Source organism: Physeter macrocephalus, chromosome 14 (genome assembly GCF_002837175.3).
Source record: "Physeter macrocephalus isolate SW-GA chromosome 14, ASM283717v5, whole genome shotgun sequence".
NCBI classification, from domain to species: domain Eukaryota; kingdom Metazoa; phylum Chordata; class Mammalia; order Artiodactyla; family Physeteridae; genus Physeter; species Physeter macrocephalus.
In genome coordinates this window covers 63736694-63751108 of record NC_041227.1, presented here as the reverse complement: position 1 = coordinate 63751108, position 14415 = coordinate 63736694, and the positions used below count along the sequence as shown (strand labels likewise).

The 14415-nt window shown below is 45.3% G+C and overlaps 1 protein-coding gene across 1 annotated transcript in view; it reads left to right on the top strand.

Moving 5' to 3' along the window:
* Positions 1–1612: 1612 nt before the first annotated feature.
* GGA2 (golgi associated, gamma adaptin ear containing, ARF binding protein 2) overlaps positions 1613–14415 on the top strand; it is a 19588-nt gene continuing 6785 nt past the window's right edge. The window contains exons 1-11 of the mRNA XM_028498032.1: positions 1613–1621; positions 1839–1962; positions 3187–3290; positions 4641–4721; positions 5261–5398; positions 6486–6567; positions 9267–9392; positions 10157–10279; positions 10576–10604; positions 10998–11131; positions 12541–12698. Of these exons, the coding sequence (XP_028353833.1) occupies positions 1613–1621; positions 1839–1962; positions 3187–3290; positions 4641–4721; positions 5261–5398; positions 6486–6567; positions 9267–9392; positions 10157–10279; positions 10576–10604; positions 10998–11131; positions 12541–12698 (1108 nt within the window). The remainder of the gene's footprint in view (positions 1622–1838; positions 1963–3186; positions 3291–4640; positions 4722–5260; positions 5399–6485; positions 6568–9266; positions 9393–10156; positions 10280–10575; positions 10605–10997; positions 11132–12540; positions 12699–14415) is intronic.

Below are 14415 nucleotides of genomic sequence, written 5' to 3'. Positions count from 1 at the left end.
ATATATATATATATATATATATATATATATATATATATATATATGTTTATGTTTATGTATGTATATATATTTTATTTCCATAATCCTTTAATTTTAAGAGGATCTTTTATAATGATTCAAAACATTTGAGTTTCAGCAATTCCTTTCACTTTACCTTATTTTCATTCCAAATACATTTTTATTCTAGACTTGCCACAGTCAAATAATGAGTGTCCCCAGTGGCTCTAACCTAGGCCAATATATGGTAGGATTTAATTTTAGTGGCTTTATAGGTTGATTCTTTGAAACCCAGAAAGAGCCCTGGAAATGGGGGCCAGATAACTTGTCTTCTAGCTGTGCCTCAGCTCTCTACCAGCCTTGGGCAGCTCACTTCTCTGGGCCTCAGCAGCCATCTCTTTAGTGATAGTGTGGGCTGGGCAGTCTACTAATGAAACTGCACAACTAGGATGGGATTTGAACCCAGCCAAAACTCAGATTGGGACTTGAACCCACGGGCTGGGACTCAAACCCACTGTCTTTTTAAAAAATCATTATTATTAATTAATTAGTTTATTTTCAGCTGCATTGGGTCTTTGTTGTTGCGCACCAGCTTTCTCTAGTTGTGGCGAGCGGGGGCTACTCTTGGTTGCGGTGCGCGGTCTTCTCATTGCGGTGGCTTCTCCTGTTGTAGAGCACGGGCTCTAGGTGTGTGGGCTTCAGTAATTGTGGCACTCAGGCTCAGTAGTTGTGGCTTGCGGGCTCCAGAGCACAGGCTCAGTAGTTGTGGCGCACGGGATTAGTTGCTCCACGGCATATGGGATCTTCCCGAACCAGGACTCGAACCCATGTCCCCTGCATTGGCAGGCGGATTCTTAACCACTGCACCACCAGGGAAGTCCCAAACCCACTGTCTTTTTTTTTTTTTTTTTTTTTTTTTTAATTTTATTTGTTTATTTTTGGCTGTGTTGGGTCTTCGTTTCTGTGCGAGGGCTTTCTCTAGTTGGCGGCGAGCGGGGGCCACTCTTCATCGCGGTGCGCGGACCTCTCACCGTCGCGGCCTCTCTTGTTGCGGAGCACAGGCTCTAGACGCGCAGGCTCAGTAGTTGTGGCTCACGGGGCCCAGCTGCTCCGCGGCATGAGGGATCTTCCCAGACCAGGGCTCGAACCCGTGTCCCCTGCATTGGCAGGCAGATTCAAAACCACTGCGCCACCAGGGAAGCCCCCCACTGTCTTTTAATTAAAATCAATCACCTGGTGTCAGGACTTACTGAAGCTCAGGTTCATTATGTCTCAGCACAGAAGGAGTTCAGCAAGAGGCAAAGTGATAGGCAAGAAGTAGATTTATTAATACAGGACGCCTGTGAAGGATACAAGCGCACAGGCAAGGCGACTCTGCCCCGAGAACTAAGTGGGAAAACAGATTTATTTAGAGAGATATACATGCCAAAAGTAGAATGTCTCAAAAGGTGAGAGCAGTCCTGAAATATGGGGTGGTTAGTTTTTATGGGTTGGGTGACTTCATAGGCTAATGAGTAGGAGGATTATTCCAGCTATTTTGGGGAAGGGGCAGAGATTTCCAGGAATTGGGCCACCGCTCACTTTCTGGCCTTTTATGGTCAGCCTCTGAACGGTCATGGCACCCGTGGGTGTGTCGTTTAGCTAATGTATTACAATGAGCGTATACTGAAGCTCAAGGTCTACTGGAAGTCAAATCTTACGCCATCTTGGGCCTTATCGGTTCTAACCAGTTTATGTCGTGTTCTCAACAGCTGTGTCATTCTCTAAAGGTTATGTCCTGTCACCTTCCCTCCTGTCTCACCAAGTCCCATCCAGCTCTGTAATTCCCTTTCCTTTTTCAGTACCTGGGCTCCTGGACCACAGAAAAAGTTAAAGGAAGAGTCATTGAAATACTCTTCAGTTGGACAGTCTGGTTTCCGGAAGACATCAAGATCCGAGATGCTTACCAGATGCTGAAGAAACAAGGTCTCACTACCATTACTTATGTTGCTTTCCCTTTTCACAGTAGTTGTTCTTTCTTGCTTTTTTGTACGCTTTGTCAGTTTGGGGTGAAAGCTGGAGATCTTGTGTCCAGTAGATACAACAATAGAGGCTGACACAGTAATTTTGATCCCTGGAAATGGGCAGACCATTCCTTCCGGTTGACGGGAGTTGAGCTAGGTTTGAGATGGTTGTTGCTGTAGTTACCCTCACTATGCCGGGTTCCATATTCCTCTAGTGTTAGCTTGTGTTGAGGGTGGAGGCTGACTTGCTAGAGAGTTTCTCTCAGTATCTGCTCTACTCTCGGCTTTGGGTCTTCCTCTTGCTCTACACCTCAGAGGGGGTCTTACTCCATCACCTTTCCTGACGGTAGACCCTTACTACTTGTTCCTCAGTGCCCGTAGCCTGGTGGTGGTGGTGCTGGTTCTGCTGTGAGTAAGCCTCAGTCTCAGGCAGGCATGTGTCCCTGGTCTTGGTGGGACCTGTTTGTGATCCTGTCCCATCCCGACTCGGGACTGGGCCAGGACATGTTGCTGCCCCTCCCCCAGGGGCACAGGCTTTTCTTTTTTTTCCAGCTGCAGTAGGTTTTCACCACTGTTCTAAGGACAACAGGTTTGGTGTCCTTCCCCCAGCAGTGTGAGGCTGTTCTGTCGGGAGAGAAGGATTTCAGTGGGCCGTCAGGCCTTTCCCATTCTTTTTGTGAGGCCTTTGGAGAATGAGCCTATTCCTCTCGTGTTGTGAGCCCCAGAGTGTGTCTGTGTAGAAGCTGGGAGTCCGTGTTCCTTTTCTCTTGGGCTCTGTGGGAGGAACCTGGATTCAGGATGGACTATATTCCTCCCTGTCGCATGCACTCACTTAACATTTTTAGGAGTATTGGGGATTCTACACTAATTTCTGGGCTCTGGGAGGTTGTATACCTGCGTAAAATGAACACTATTTGTATAGTGTAAGGCCCGTTGACCGCTAGCCTTACGGTCCGGTTCTGCTCTGATTTAGTTGGCTCTGACCTCCCCAACTTTGTACTGGTTCCATGGATCCTCCCAAGGGAGGATGCAGAGCCTTGGTCATACCCTGGGTGTATCTCTGTAAGGTTGTTGACAGTGTTTTCCTGGTGGGATATCAGGAACCAGGGGTTTCTGGGCTTTATACTGGATCCTGCTGAAGTCAATGGGTACCTCTATCCGTATATTCATGAGTTGCATGTTTTAGGAATCATAAAGCAAGACCCTAAACTACCAGTGGATAAAATCTTGCCCCCACCTTCTCCCTGGCCCAAGAGCTCCATCTTTGATGCCGATGAAGAAAAGTCAAAGGTAAGGAGCTTTTCCCTGACCTTGGTGGCCTACCTGGAGTCTGACCAGACCCCTTCTTTTTTTTTTTTTGAATTTTTGAATTTTATTTTATTTACCTTTTTATACAGCAGGTTCTTATTTGTTGTCCATTTTATACATATTAGTGTAGATATATCAATCCCAATCTCCCAATTCATCACACCACCAGAGATCCCTTCTTTTAGGGACTCTCCTGCAATGTCCCCTGATCCCGAACCAAAGTGTGTGAGAGTGTGGGGAGCTGGGTTTTGAGTTCCCTGTGGAGCAGAGAGAGGTAGCTGAGGGTCTGGATGTTTTCTTTGTGGATAGGCCAGATAATAAGTGTCCTGTTCTTTATATCTTTCACTTTATCTGTTCAGTGTTCCTGAGGGAAAGAAGGTACGAAAGGATAACGCTAGTGGGTGATGGGGGTGGTCAGTCATATCCAGAGTGTGGTGTCGGGGGAGGAGAGTGGGGAGTAAAGAATTGGTTGTATGTTGGCTCAGATCTTTTTGGTGTCAGTAAGCGTGATCTCACCCATTTTCCTTCCATTACTGTCTCCCAGAAGTGTTGCTCCTCAGACATCAGTAAGGAGAGGGAAGAGGAAAGCAAGGTGGTCCAAACCTAGGCCAAGACCCAGGGATAACTCCAGGGCGCCCCTGAAAGGTGGCAGTGCTTTTGGTCATTAGTGTTCTTGGTCCCTCACAAGGTCTGGTGAGTGTAGAACCAGGAAGACTCCAGTCCGGCTCCTCTCCTACGGGTGCTTCACCATTGCAGAGGGTGGGAGAAGCAGGGGAGGAGGTGTGGCATGGACTTCTGAGAAAGATAGTCTTGGGTCAACTGCTCAGACTCTCTGGCACTCAGTATCTCCATGTGTCCTGCCATCCATCCAACAGAGTGAGTGACTCCTATACCTATTGGGAATAAGGTGGACAAGATCGCCAAGGTCTGTCACATCATAGTATGCGGTCCAAGACAGCCTTGGCACTGTTGACATTTTGGGCCAGTTAACTTTCTTGTTGGAGGTCGTTAGGCACTGTAGGATAGAGTGTGTACAGTATCCCTCTACCCGCTAAATGCCAGGAGTACCCCCAGTTGTGACAACCAGAAATGTCTGCGGACTTTGCCAGAGGTTCCCTGGGGACATCCACCTCCCTACCCCATGGAAAAACCAGTGGTCTGTGGGGACGGTCATAATCCTTACGTTATTGTGTCGTTGTGAGGATTTGCTAAGGTAATGCGTATAAAATGTGCGAGCTCTTATTAGTGCTGATTCTGCTATCGCTGGTGCTATCAGTCTGGGCCGTTTGACAAAGAGGGAATTGGTTTCACCTAGTCTTGTTCCCTCTTCAGCTTCTGACAAGGCTTCTGAAGAGCAACCATCCTGAGGATCTTCAGGCTGCAAACCGGCTGATCAAGAATCTGGTCAAGGAGGTGGGCATTTTCCAGGGGGTCCTGCAGAACCAGCATTTGACAGGGGCTGGACAGTGTATATGTGTGTGTGTGCGCCTGAGGGTGTGGGTACACAGTTGTCTGGGAGAAGGGATGGCCGCCCAGCCCTGAACCGGGGAACAGCTGTGGGCTCCCTGAAGGGCAGCGAGGTGGTGACAGGAAGCAGAAACCGCTGTGTCTTTCTCAAGTACTTCTGTCTAGGAACTCAAAGCATTTCACAGACACCAGTTTCTGTCCCAGTGACCGGTATTGGTGTGGATGGAATCCAGGTTTGGGAATTTCTTTTCCAGGGGGATTAAGGCTGGTGGTACAGAGGAGTAGCCCCAGCTCCCCAGACTGCGTTGTCCGTCCCAGGAATTCCGGGCCTTGAGCATCTTCTCTACCCGCTGAGTGGACACTCCATTCACTCCCTGTTTTGGTGGCTTCCATGAGCTCTCCACAGTGCAGCGCCCCTTTCCGGTGCTTGTTCAGGCTTTCTTCAGAGCTTCTGCTCCCTCACCTCATCCTCTTCCTCCCAAAAGGAACAAGAAAAATCAGAAAAGGTGTCCAAGAGAGTCGGTGCTGTGGAGGAGGTACGGAGCCACGTGAAGGTGCTGCAGGAAATGCTGAGCATGTACCGCAGGCCAGGGCAGGCCCCTCCAGACCAGGCAGCCTTGCAGGTACTCTTTTTAAAACTAAATTTCAGGTGGGACTGAGTATCACTGACATACTAGGAATACACATATATTTCAAGAGGTCATCATACAATCAAAATTTATGTCCCCCACCCGCCCCCGACTTCCTCATTCCCTTCCCTTCTGTTCCTGCCTCTCTCCCCATCCCCTGGCAACCACTGATTTGTTTTCTGTTCTGATTAGTACATATTTCCTAGACTCTTATATAAATGTAGTGATACAGTATTACACTTTTGTTTTTGGTCTGGCTTCTCTTCTCCCCCTTGGCATTATTATTTGAGACCCGAGACCCATTCTTTTTTTTTTTTTTTTTTTTTTTTGGCTGCACGACTTGGCATGTGGGGTCTCAGTTCCCTGACTGGGGATCAAACCCATGGCCCCTGCTTTGGGAGCATGAAGTCTTTTTTTTTTTGATTGCAAAGCAGTGTTCATTATTATTATTATCATTTTTAACACTTTTATCAGAGTATAATTGCTTTACAATGGTGTGTTTCTGCTGTATAACAAAGGGAGTCAGCTATATGTATACATATATCCCCATATCCCCTCCCTCTTGCGTCTCTCTCCCACCTTCCCTATCCCACCCCTCTAGGTGGTCACAAAGCACCGAGCTGATCTTCCTGTGCTAAGCTGGGGAGTGCGGAGTCTTAACCACTGGACTGCCAGGGAGGTCCCAGTAGTTTATTCCTTTTTACTGCTGAGTGGTAACTCCATTGTATGCATATACCACAATATGTATATCCATTCATCTGTTGATGGATATTTGGGTTGTTTCCAGCTTTGGGTGATTATGAATTAACCTTCTGTAAACAGTTGTATACAGGATTTTGTGTGAACATACAGTTTCCTTTCTCTTGGGTAAATGCCTCGGCGTGGGATTGCTAGGTCATATGCTACATGTATAGTTAACTCTTTAAGAAACTGCCAAACTATTTTCCAGAGTGTTTGTATCATTTTGTATTTCTGACAGCAGTGTAGAGATTTCCCATTTCTTCACATTTACACATCCTGAGATCTTTCTTTTTTTATAACACACTTACTGAGAATTTATATAACAAGCTCTGTTTTGTAGGTCGTGTATGAGAGGTGTGAAAAGCTGCGGCCCACCCTGTTCCGGCTGGCAAGCGATACCACCGACGATGACGATGCGCTCGGTATGATCTTCTTTTTCTTTAATTTTTTAAAAAAATTATATTTATTTTTGGCTGCGTTGGGTCTCTGTTGCCGCACGCGGGCTTTCTCCAGTTGGGGCGAGCAGGGGCTACTCTTCGTTGTGGTGCTCAGGCTTCTCATTGTGGTGGCTTCTCTTGTTGTGGAGCACAGGCTCTAGGCTTGCGGGCTTCAGTAGTTGTGGCTCGCGGGCTCTAGAGCGCAGGCTCAGTAGTTGTGGCGCACGGGTTTAGTTGCTCCGCAGCATGTGGGATCTTCCCAGACCAGGGATTGAACCTGTGTCCCCTGCATTGGCAGGCAGATTCTTAACCACTGCATCACCAGGGAAGTCCCTTGGTACAGTCTTATTCTTTAGGCATAGACAGCACCCAAGAGTGCAGGACAGACGTGGGGCTTCCTGCCGTGCTGCTGACGCAGAAACAAGACAGTGGTCACTAGGTGTTATGGTGGTTGGGCTTGGGGAGGGCGTGGCCTGAGTTGATTCTTCTAATTTCCAGAGGAATCTAGGTTTGAGCAAGAAATGAGCCGCAAGTCTGAAAGCATAGAAAAGGGTGGAAATTTACCGTGTAGATTGGGTGTGAAGGGGATAGAAGAAAGAGCGGCTACAATTGAAGGCTTGAAGAAAGGCTGAACATTCTCAGAGGTCTGAGAAACAGCTGTGAGGGGCTCCTTGGAAGGTTTCACACCCAAAGTGCCTTCAGGGGCTGGGTGGGGAGTCTAAGTGGGGATACCAAGTGGAAGGCACTGGGGAGAAGTGTAATCCTGTACACAGGTATTGAAACGTTTAAAACTATTTTATTTTATGGAAAATCTCAAAACATATAAAAGGGATTTATTCTATCCCCATGTACTCTTCACCTTTTGTTAATAATTACCAACTCATGGCCAGTCTTTTTTTTTTTTTTTTTTTTTTTTTGTGGTATGCGGGCCTCCCTCTGTTGTGGCCTCTCCCGTCGTGGAGCACAGGCTCCGGACGCGCAGGCTCAGCGGCCATGGCTCACGGGCCCAGCCGCTCCGCGGCACGTGGGATCCTCCCAGACCGGGGCGCGAACCCGGTTCCCCTGCATCGGCAGGCGGACGCGCAACCACTGCGCCACCAGGGAAGCCCATGGCCAGTCTTTTGATCTTGTTTTATCTGTACTGCTTTCTCCCTCCATCCTCCCCCCTACATCCCCAATTCTATTTTTTTAATTTTAATAAGGTCTGGCACCTTATTAGATGTCTGTTTGATGACTGTCTATGCATTTACTTTTATTTATTTATTTATGTATTTACTTTACTTACTTATTTTTATAGGATCTTAGTTCCCCGACCAGGGGTCAAACCCGTGCCCCCTGCAGTGGAAGCGCGGAGTCTTAACCCCTGGGCCACCGGGGGAAGTCCTCCCAATTCTATTTTTAAGCAAATTCCAAACATTTCAAAGTAACCAGTCAGTGTTCAGATTTTCCTGGGCATTTTTCCCTCTAATCATTCCTTGCTGACCCTCTTTCTTTTTTTAAAGTTTGTTATAAATCAGTATCAAAAAGAAAAACCACGCTTTGTAATTGGTTGATATTTAAGTCCCTTTTAATGGATAGCCCCTGTTCTTTTTTACTTCATGCATGAAAAACGTGTCCTTTGACTTGCAGAGTTTCTCTTGGTCTCAGTTTTCTGATAGCATCTCCCATGGTATTTAATGTTTCTCTGTTCCTGATATTTCTGAAATTCTTGCTTTCTTATAAATTGGATCAGGAGGCTTGTTCCGATTCAGGTTCAAATGGTGGGGCGTGTGCGGGGGAGCAAGAATGCTTCACAGGTGATGTGAAGAGGCCCATGGTGTCTGGTTTTCTGGTTTTTTTGTGATGTAATTATTGTCTAAACCCGTTATTTCCTCTGGTTGCATTGAAGTCAGAGGTCACAAAATTTAAATTTTAATCACCTTGCACATGCCAAATAAAACACTTTGCCAGGTGAGTTCAACCTCGTGTTAGTTCACAACCTCCATCCAGTTTAAAAATTGACAGGAAATGAATAGTTGGTCGCTCTTACAGTGCTCTCCTAGTACCTGGCCTGCAGGGTTATACACAGCCCCTGGCCCTGTTGCTGTTCTGTCTCTCTCCTAGGGAGAGGCTTTCTTGCAGGTAAACCAGATCATGAGATACTCTTGACATTTTTGAAATCCACTGCGTATTTTATACTTACAGGATGTTTCAATTTGGATGTCAGATTTTCACCAGGAATACTTGATCTGTACTTAGATTTTACAAAATTTACAGGTGAAAAAGTAGATTTGTGTACCAACTTGTTTCCTACACGCTTCCCAATAACTGAATAAAGTATCAAAAATTTCTTTTAATATTTGCATCCACATTGACAAAATAGCTTTAAGTTTTGAATTAAAATTAAAGTTTTAGTTCCTCAGTTGAAAGACCCATATTTCAAAGTGTTGGCCATCATATTGGACAGTACAGACAAAGAAAGTGAAAAAATTTGGTTCCTCCTACATCCTGCGAAGAAAGTGTTGAGGTTCAGGGATTGAGTGACTGGGTGTGCCAGGGGACTGATCTCGTGATCTGGGGGCAGGAGGCGTGGATATACTGAACCTGGTAGAGCCGTGTGACAGCTGCTTTGTGGAGTGGCTTAAAAAAGACTGAGATTATTGGTAGCTAAACCTGGGGATTCTGATTTTTCTCTCATTCTTCAGCGGAGGTTCTCCAGGCAAATGACCTCCTCACCCAGGGAGTTCTGCTGTACAAACAGGTGATGGAGGGCCGTGTCACCTTTGGGAACACAGTGGTCGGCTCTTTGGGAGACATACCTGTCTCCAGAGGTATGTGCAGAGAGCCTCTCCCACCCTCTGCCGTGGGGCAGCCTGCAAACATGGGGAAAGAAATGGATTCCTGAACTCCCTGGGTTATGGTATAGAAATGAAAGAGCATGTCCTCTTTTCCCTTTCCCTTGAGAATTGGTTTTATATAGCCAGCCTCTGCCCCACGTGCCATCACGGGCTGACTGCTAGGCTGGAACTAGCTTTGGCTGTAAACAGAAGCGGTGGCTATCCCGTGCCCAGGTTTGGATTGCACCTCTCATGAGTGCTTACTTATGGGAGCTCACACCAAAAAAAGTATGACCTTCTTCAGGTGGTTCCTAGTGCCAGGCTAGCTAAATCAGAATCATCTGGAGTACTGGTTAAAATGCAGGTTCTTGGACCTTCTGAATCAAGACTACTTAGAGCTGGGACCCGCATTTTTATCAAGCACTCGAGATGATTCTGATTCACTGTGGTCAGAACCTCAAAGGCCTCTGACCTGGAGCAGTCAGCTCTGCTACTGTCCAGGTTGAATGGACTGTTAGAGGATTCTGTGTTTACTGGGGTGGGAAGGCAGTTCCTCTGGTTACCTCGTATTTCAGATGCCACTCAAGGCTGTAAGTCAAGCCAGTCAGCTGAGGTGGAAGGTTCATCTGGGGTGTGCTTAAGGGTGGGGTGATGTGACGTCTTTTGATTGGGAGGAGGCCTGAGGGAAACTGATAACCTTTAAGTGGAGGCTTTGCTCTTATTCTGACTGACTTATTTTCCTAAATGTCTGTTTCTAGTCTTTCAGAATCCAACAGGCTGCATGAAGAACTGCCCCCTGATCGACTTGGAGGTGGACAGTGGATCCGAGCAGGCTGGGACTGTGGCGCCATCTTTACTGCATCAGGACCTGGCAGCCTTAGGTGAGGGTGGTGTTTAGGGGGAGCAGGCACAGAATGGTCCTGATTTCCAGGGAGAGAGTAAGCCCATTCCCCTTGGGGAGAGTATGCCTGTTTTTAGAAGGAATTGGATATACCGGGAAGTTCAGAGAGGTCCTCCTTGTACTCAGTTTCAGATTTGCCATGAATGAGTTGAATGACTTTGGGTAATTTGTTTTGTCTAGGCTTTCTAAATGTTCTAGAAAGGATGATGGTATCAGTCTCCAATTCGTATCAGGTAGAGCTACTGATGTGCATCTCACTCTGTTCCTTCTTTACAGGGATCAGTGATGGCCCAGTTACCAAAAAGGTAAGGAAGCTCTTCCTAGGGACAGGATAGGAGAGGGGAAGTCCCTCAAATCTACCTTCATGAGGGCAGCACTGCCTGGGGGAGGGTGGAGGGCTACAGCATAGCCTGGTGGCACTGTGGACTCGGAGGTCCAAAGCCTCTTCCTCACCTCTACTGTCTGGCTTGAACCCCTGGAGGGATTTTGCTCTCCTTCTTCCCTACCCTTTTCTGTTGTATCCAGGCTCCTGCTTACTAAAGGTCTGCTGAGGAGTCATGTCCTCTTGACCTTTCTCCACCTGCCCCAGGAAATGTAGGAAGCCTGGGCTTTGGGGTCGGGAGAGCTGAGCCATGATGTTACCATGGCTCATAGTCACTCATGCTCTGGCCTTACTTTAGTCATTCCTGGTTTGACAGGTTGTGAGTCAGAATTGCGGTCAGGAGAAGAGGAACCCTACCACCAGCACACTGCCGGGTGGTGGTGTTCAGAGCCCTTCTGCAGAAAGGAACTTGCTGGATCTCCTCTCCCCGCAGCCGTCTCCGGGACCTCTGTGAGTCTTGTGGGCAAGGAATGTAGAAGAGTGGCTCCTGTGTGCAGTTCTCGCCCACTGCACGAGGCCAGGCAGAGGGGCCCAGGGATGTTGCTCTCCCTGAAGGGCTGCTTCCTTTCTATTGGAAGTTCAACGTGTGCTGCTCCTTTTACCCCACATCCTAAGTCAGGAAAGTACACGTTTGGCCAGGACCTCCGAAAAGGGGTTTAAGGAGCAACAGCAGTAGATGATGATGATGTTTTTTGTCTTTATAGGTTGTTTTTTTTTTTTTTTTTTTTTCCTGATTTCAGTGTAATTTGAAGCAAAGTTTGATTACTAGAGGAATGGATAATATAGACGGTCCCAAATATCACTCTCTAAAGACAATGTTGAATGGTCCTTCTTTACTTTTTTTCTACACATGTAGTAATGTGTTACTGTGGCTTATTTTTACACAAATGAGATTATAATTTACAAACTGTACTCCACTGTGGTTTTTTATATCACACATCTTGGATACATTTTCATCAATTTGTGTAAACTCGCCTCATTCTAATAGTTGAATAATAATTCATATACATATAATATATATATTTAATCATTTCCCTCTTGTGGATATTTACATAGCTTCCAGGTTGGAGGAACCTGGAGTGTTTCTACAGTACAGATTTATAAAAGCAGAGGTGCTCTTAGGTATGAGTATAAACATATTTTCATAGATCCTGTCCCTTTGCCTCTGGCAAGGCTGGAACACTTTGCCTTCCCCGAAACAGCCTGAGAGCCTGTGTCCCTGGTGGAGACCACAGAGCTGGGTGGAAATGGCGATGTGCTGGGAGGTCATTCTTGTTAGTACCCGTAGGGGGTTTCTTCCTACTTTACTGTTTATAACCACTTGACGTGGGGTCAGTAATAATTCTAATTTTGGTGGGTTACTTACGTCTGGAGTTTGGTTTTCCATAAATGTTTTTGATTTGTATTCCAAATGGACAAAATCATGAAGTATGAATGAAGTGGTCAATGTAACTTGTGCTGTCATCTTCCTAGCTTACGTCACGCTGGTGATCATGTATGGGAAACTTCATCAGACTGAGCTACTTGTTGTCAGAGACTGCCTGACAACTACAACATTAATTACTTTATTGGGTCCTCATTGTGTGCACACATTCTGCTCAGTGCTCTTCATATACTTTCTCATTTAATTCTTGTAACAGCGTATGAGATAGATACTAAACTGTTTCTATTTTACAGATAAGAAAACTGAGGCATGGGTTAGATCACTTGTCTAAAGTCATACACCCGTAAAATATATACATACACACATATACACATGCATATATATTTATTTTTTTTCCCCTTATTTTTCAGAAAACCTAATCAGATTCCTGGAATTCTCTACAGTTTTTGCCAGTCTTGATATTATTTCTTTGCAGGAATTATATTCCACAGAAAAGTATCCCCAAGGAAGTGCCACCAGGTACTAAGTCTTCTCCAGGTTGGTCCTGGGAGGCTGGCCCATTGGCTTCTTCTCCATCTTCCCAGAATACACCTCTGGCTCAAGTGTTTGTCCCTTTGGAGTCTGTTAAACCTAGTAAGTACAGTTTCACCCTTTTTTTCCCTTTCTGTTAGATGCCCAGCTTTATCCACTCTGGATTGGTATGGGTGGCTCTTAAACTGGGGAAGATGAGTGGGGGAGAGATATTGCCTGGGGACAGAGGATAAGGCGGGTGGCCCATCGTCTCTTAGCTAATACTTTTTTTAGTTTTCTCTGTCTTGGAGTTGACACTGAAGGATATTGGCAGGCGGAATTTAATTAGGGGCCTTGAATCCACTTACGGAGATGATCTTCATTTGGAATTCAAGAAGGGAATGTTCAGTGTGATCTGAAATAACTCAGAAGAGGTGGAATTAGAAAGAAAGGAAGAATTTGGCTGGTGATCCTCTTCCTTTCTAATGATCCTCATTAAAGCAGGAAAAGTAGCTATTAACCTCCCTTACAAAGAAAAGGAAACGGAAGGCCCAGCTAAGTAAGGTGAGACTGCCTGTGGTCAGCACACTGGTATGTGAGCGGGAAACAACTGGGGTCTTTAGATCTAGGGCCTGGGCCCCTTCCTTGGGCACAGGGCCTTCCTGTGGCTCAGTGTGGTGAGCTCAGATAACAGAGGGCCCTGGAACCAGGCAGAGGAAATAAAGTCAGCAGTGGGGGGCCTTTGCATACTTATTACTTTATTAATTTTTATTTAAACATAATAAATGTTCATTGTTAACCTCCTGGTTTTGATAATTGCGCTGTAGTTATATATAATGTTAACAATTGAGGGAGCTGGGTGAAGGATACATGGGAATTCTTTGTGTTTTTGTAACTTTTTGTAAATCTGAAATTATTAAAAAACAAAATTAAAAACAAAAACAATATTCAATATAGTTTTAGAAAAGATAGAATAGAGCAGAAAATTAAAATCATCTGTACCATTACCACCAAGAGATGGAAGTTCTGTTAATGTCTTGATGTATTTTCCTGTTTTATCCATGTACATATGTTTAATAAATTGTCACCATAGTATATGTACTGTTTTATATCCTGCTTTATTTAATATTATAAGCTATAGCATTGTTTCATGCCCTTATTCTTCAAAACCTTGATTTTTTAAAAATGAATTCATTCTTATGGCACTAACATGTACTGTAACTCATTTATTCAGTTTCTTTCTGAAGGATAATTTGTTTCCAGTTGTTTACTGTTATAAACAGTGTTACAGTGAACACCCATTGCAAAAAATGGAGATCCATTTTTGAAACTTTCCTGATTATTTCATTAGGATATATGCTTAAAAGTGGAAATGCTGGGTGTAGACATTTAAAATTTTGATCTCCGTTACCAAGTTCCTTCCTGGAAGGGTTGCCTTTTTCCCCATAACCTCACCTCCATGCCTCATGAGTATTTTCAGTCTTTTAAATCGCCGACAGTTTCATTGTTAAACTATGTTTTTATAATGTGCATTTTGATAATTGATGTTTGGCATGAAATAAGGATCTTCATTAAAATTTTTTCCAGGTGGTTAGCAAGCTGCCTGCCATTTATTGAATCAGCCAGTGATTTTCAAATATATACTCTTGACATGTTAAATTCTCATATTTGGGTCTGTTCTGCATGCTGTTTTCAACTGCAATTTCGTACATATCTGAGTATTTCTTAATGCAAATAGCCCTACTCTCCCTTCTTTTTTTTTTTTTTTTTTTTGGTGGTATGCGGGCCTCCCTCTGTTGCGGCCTCTCCCGTTGCGGGGCACAGGCTCCGGACGCGCAGG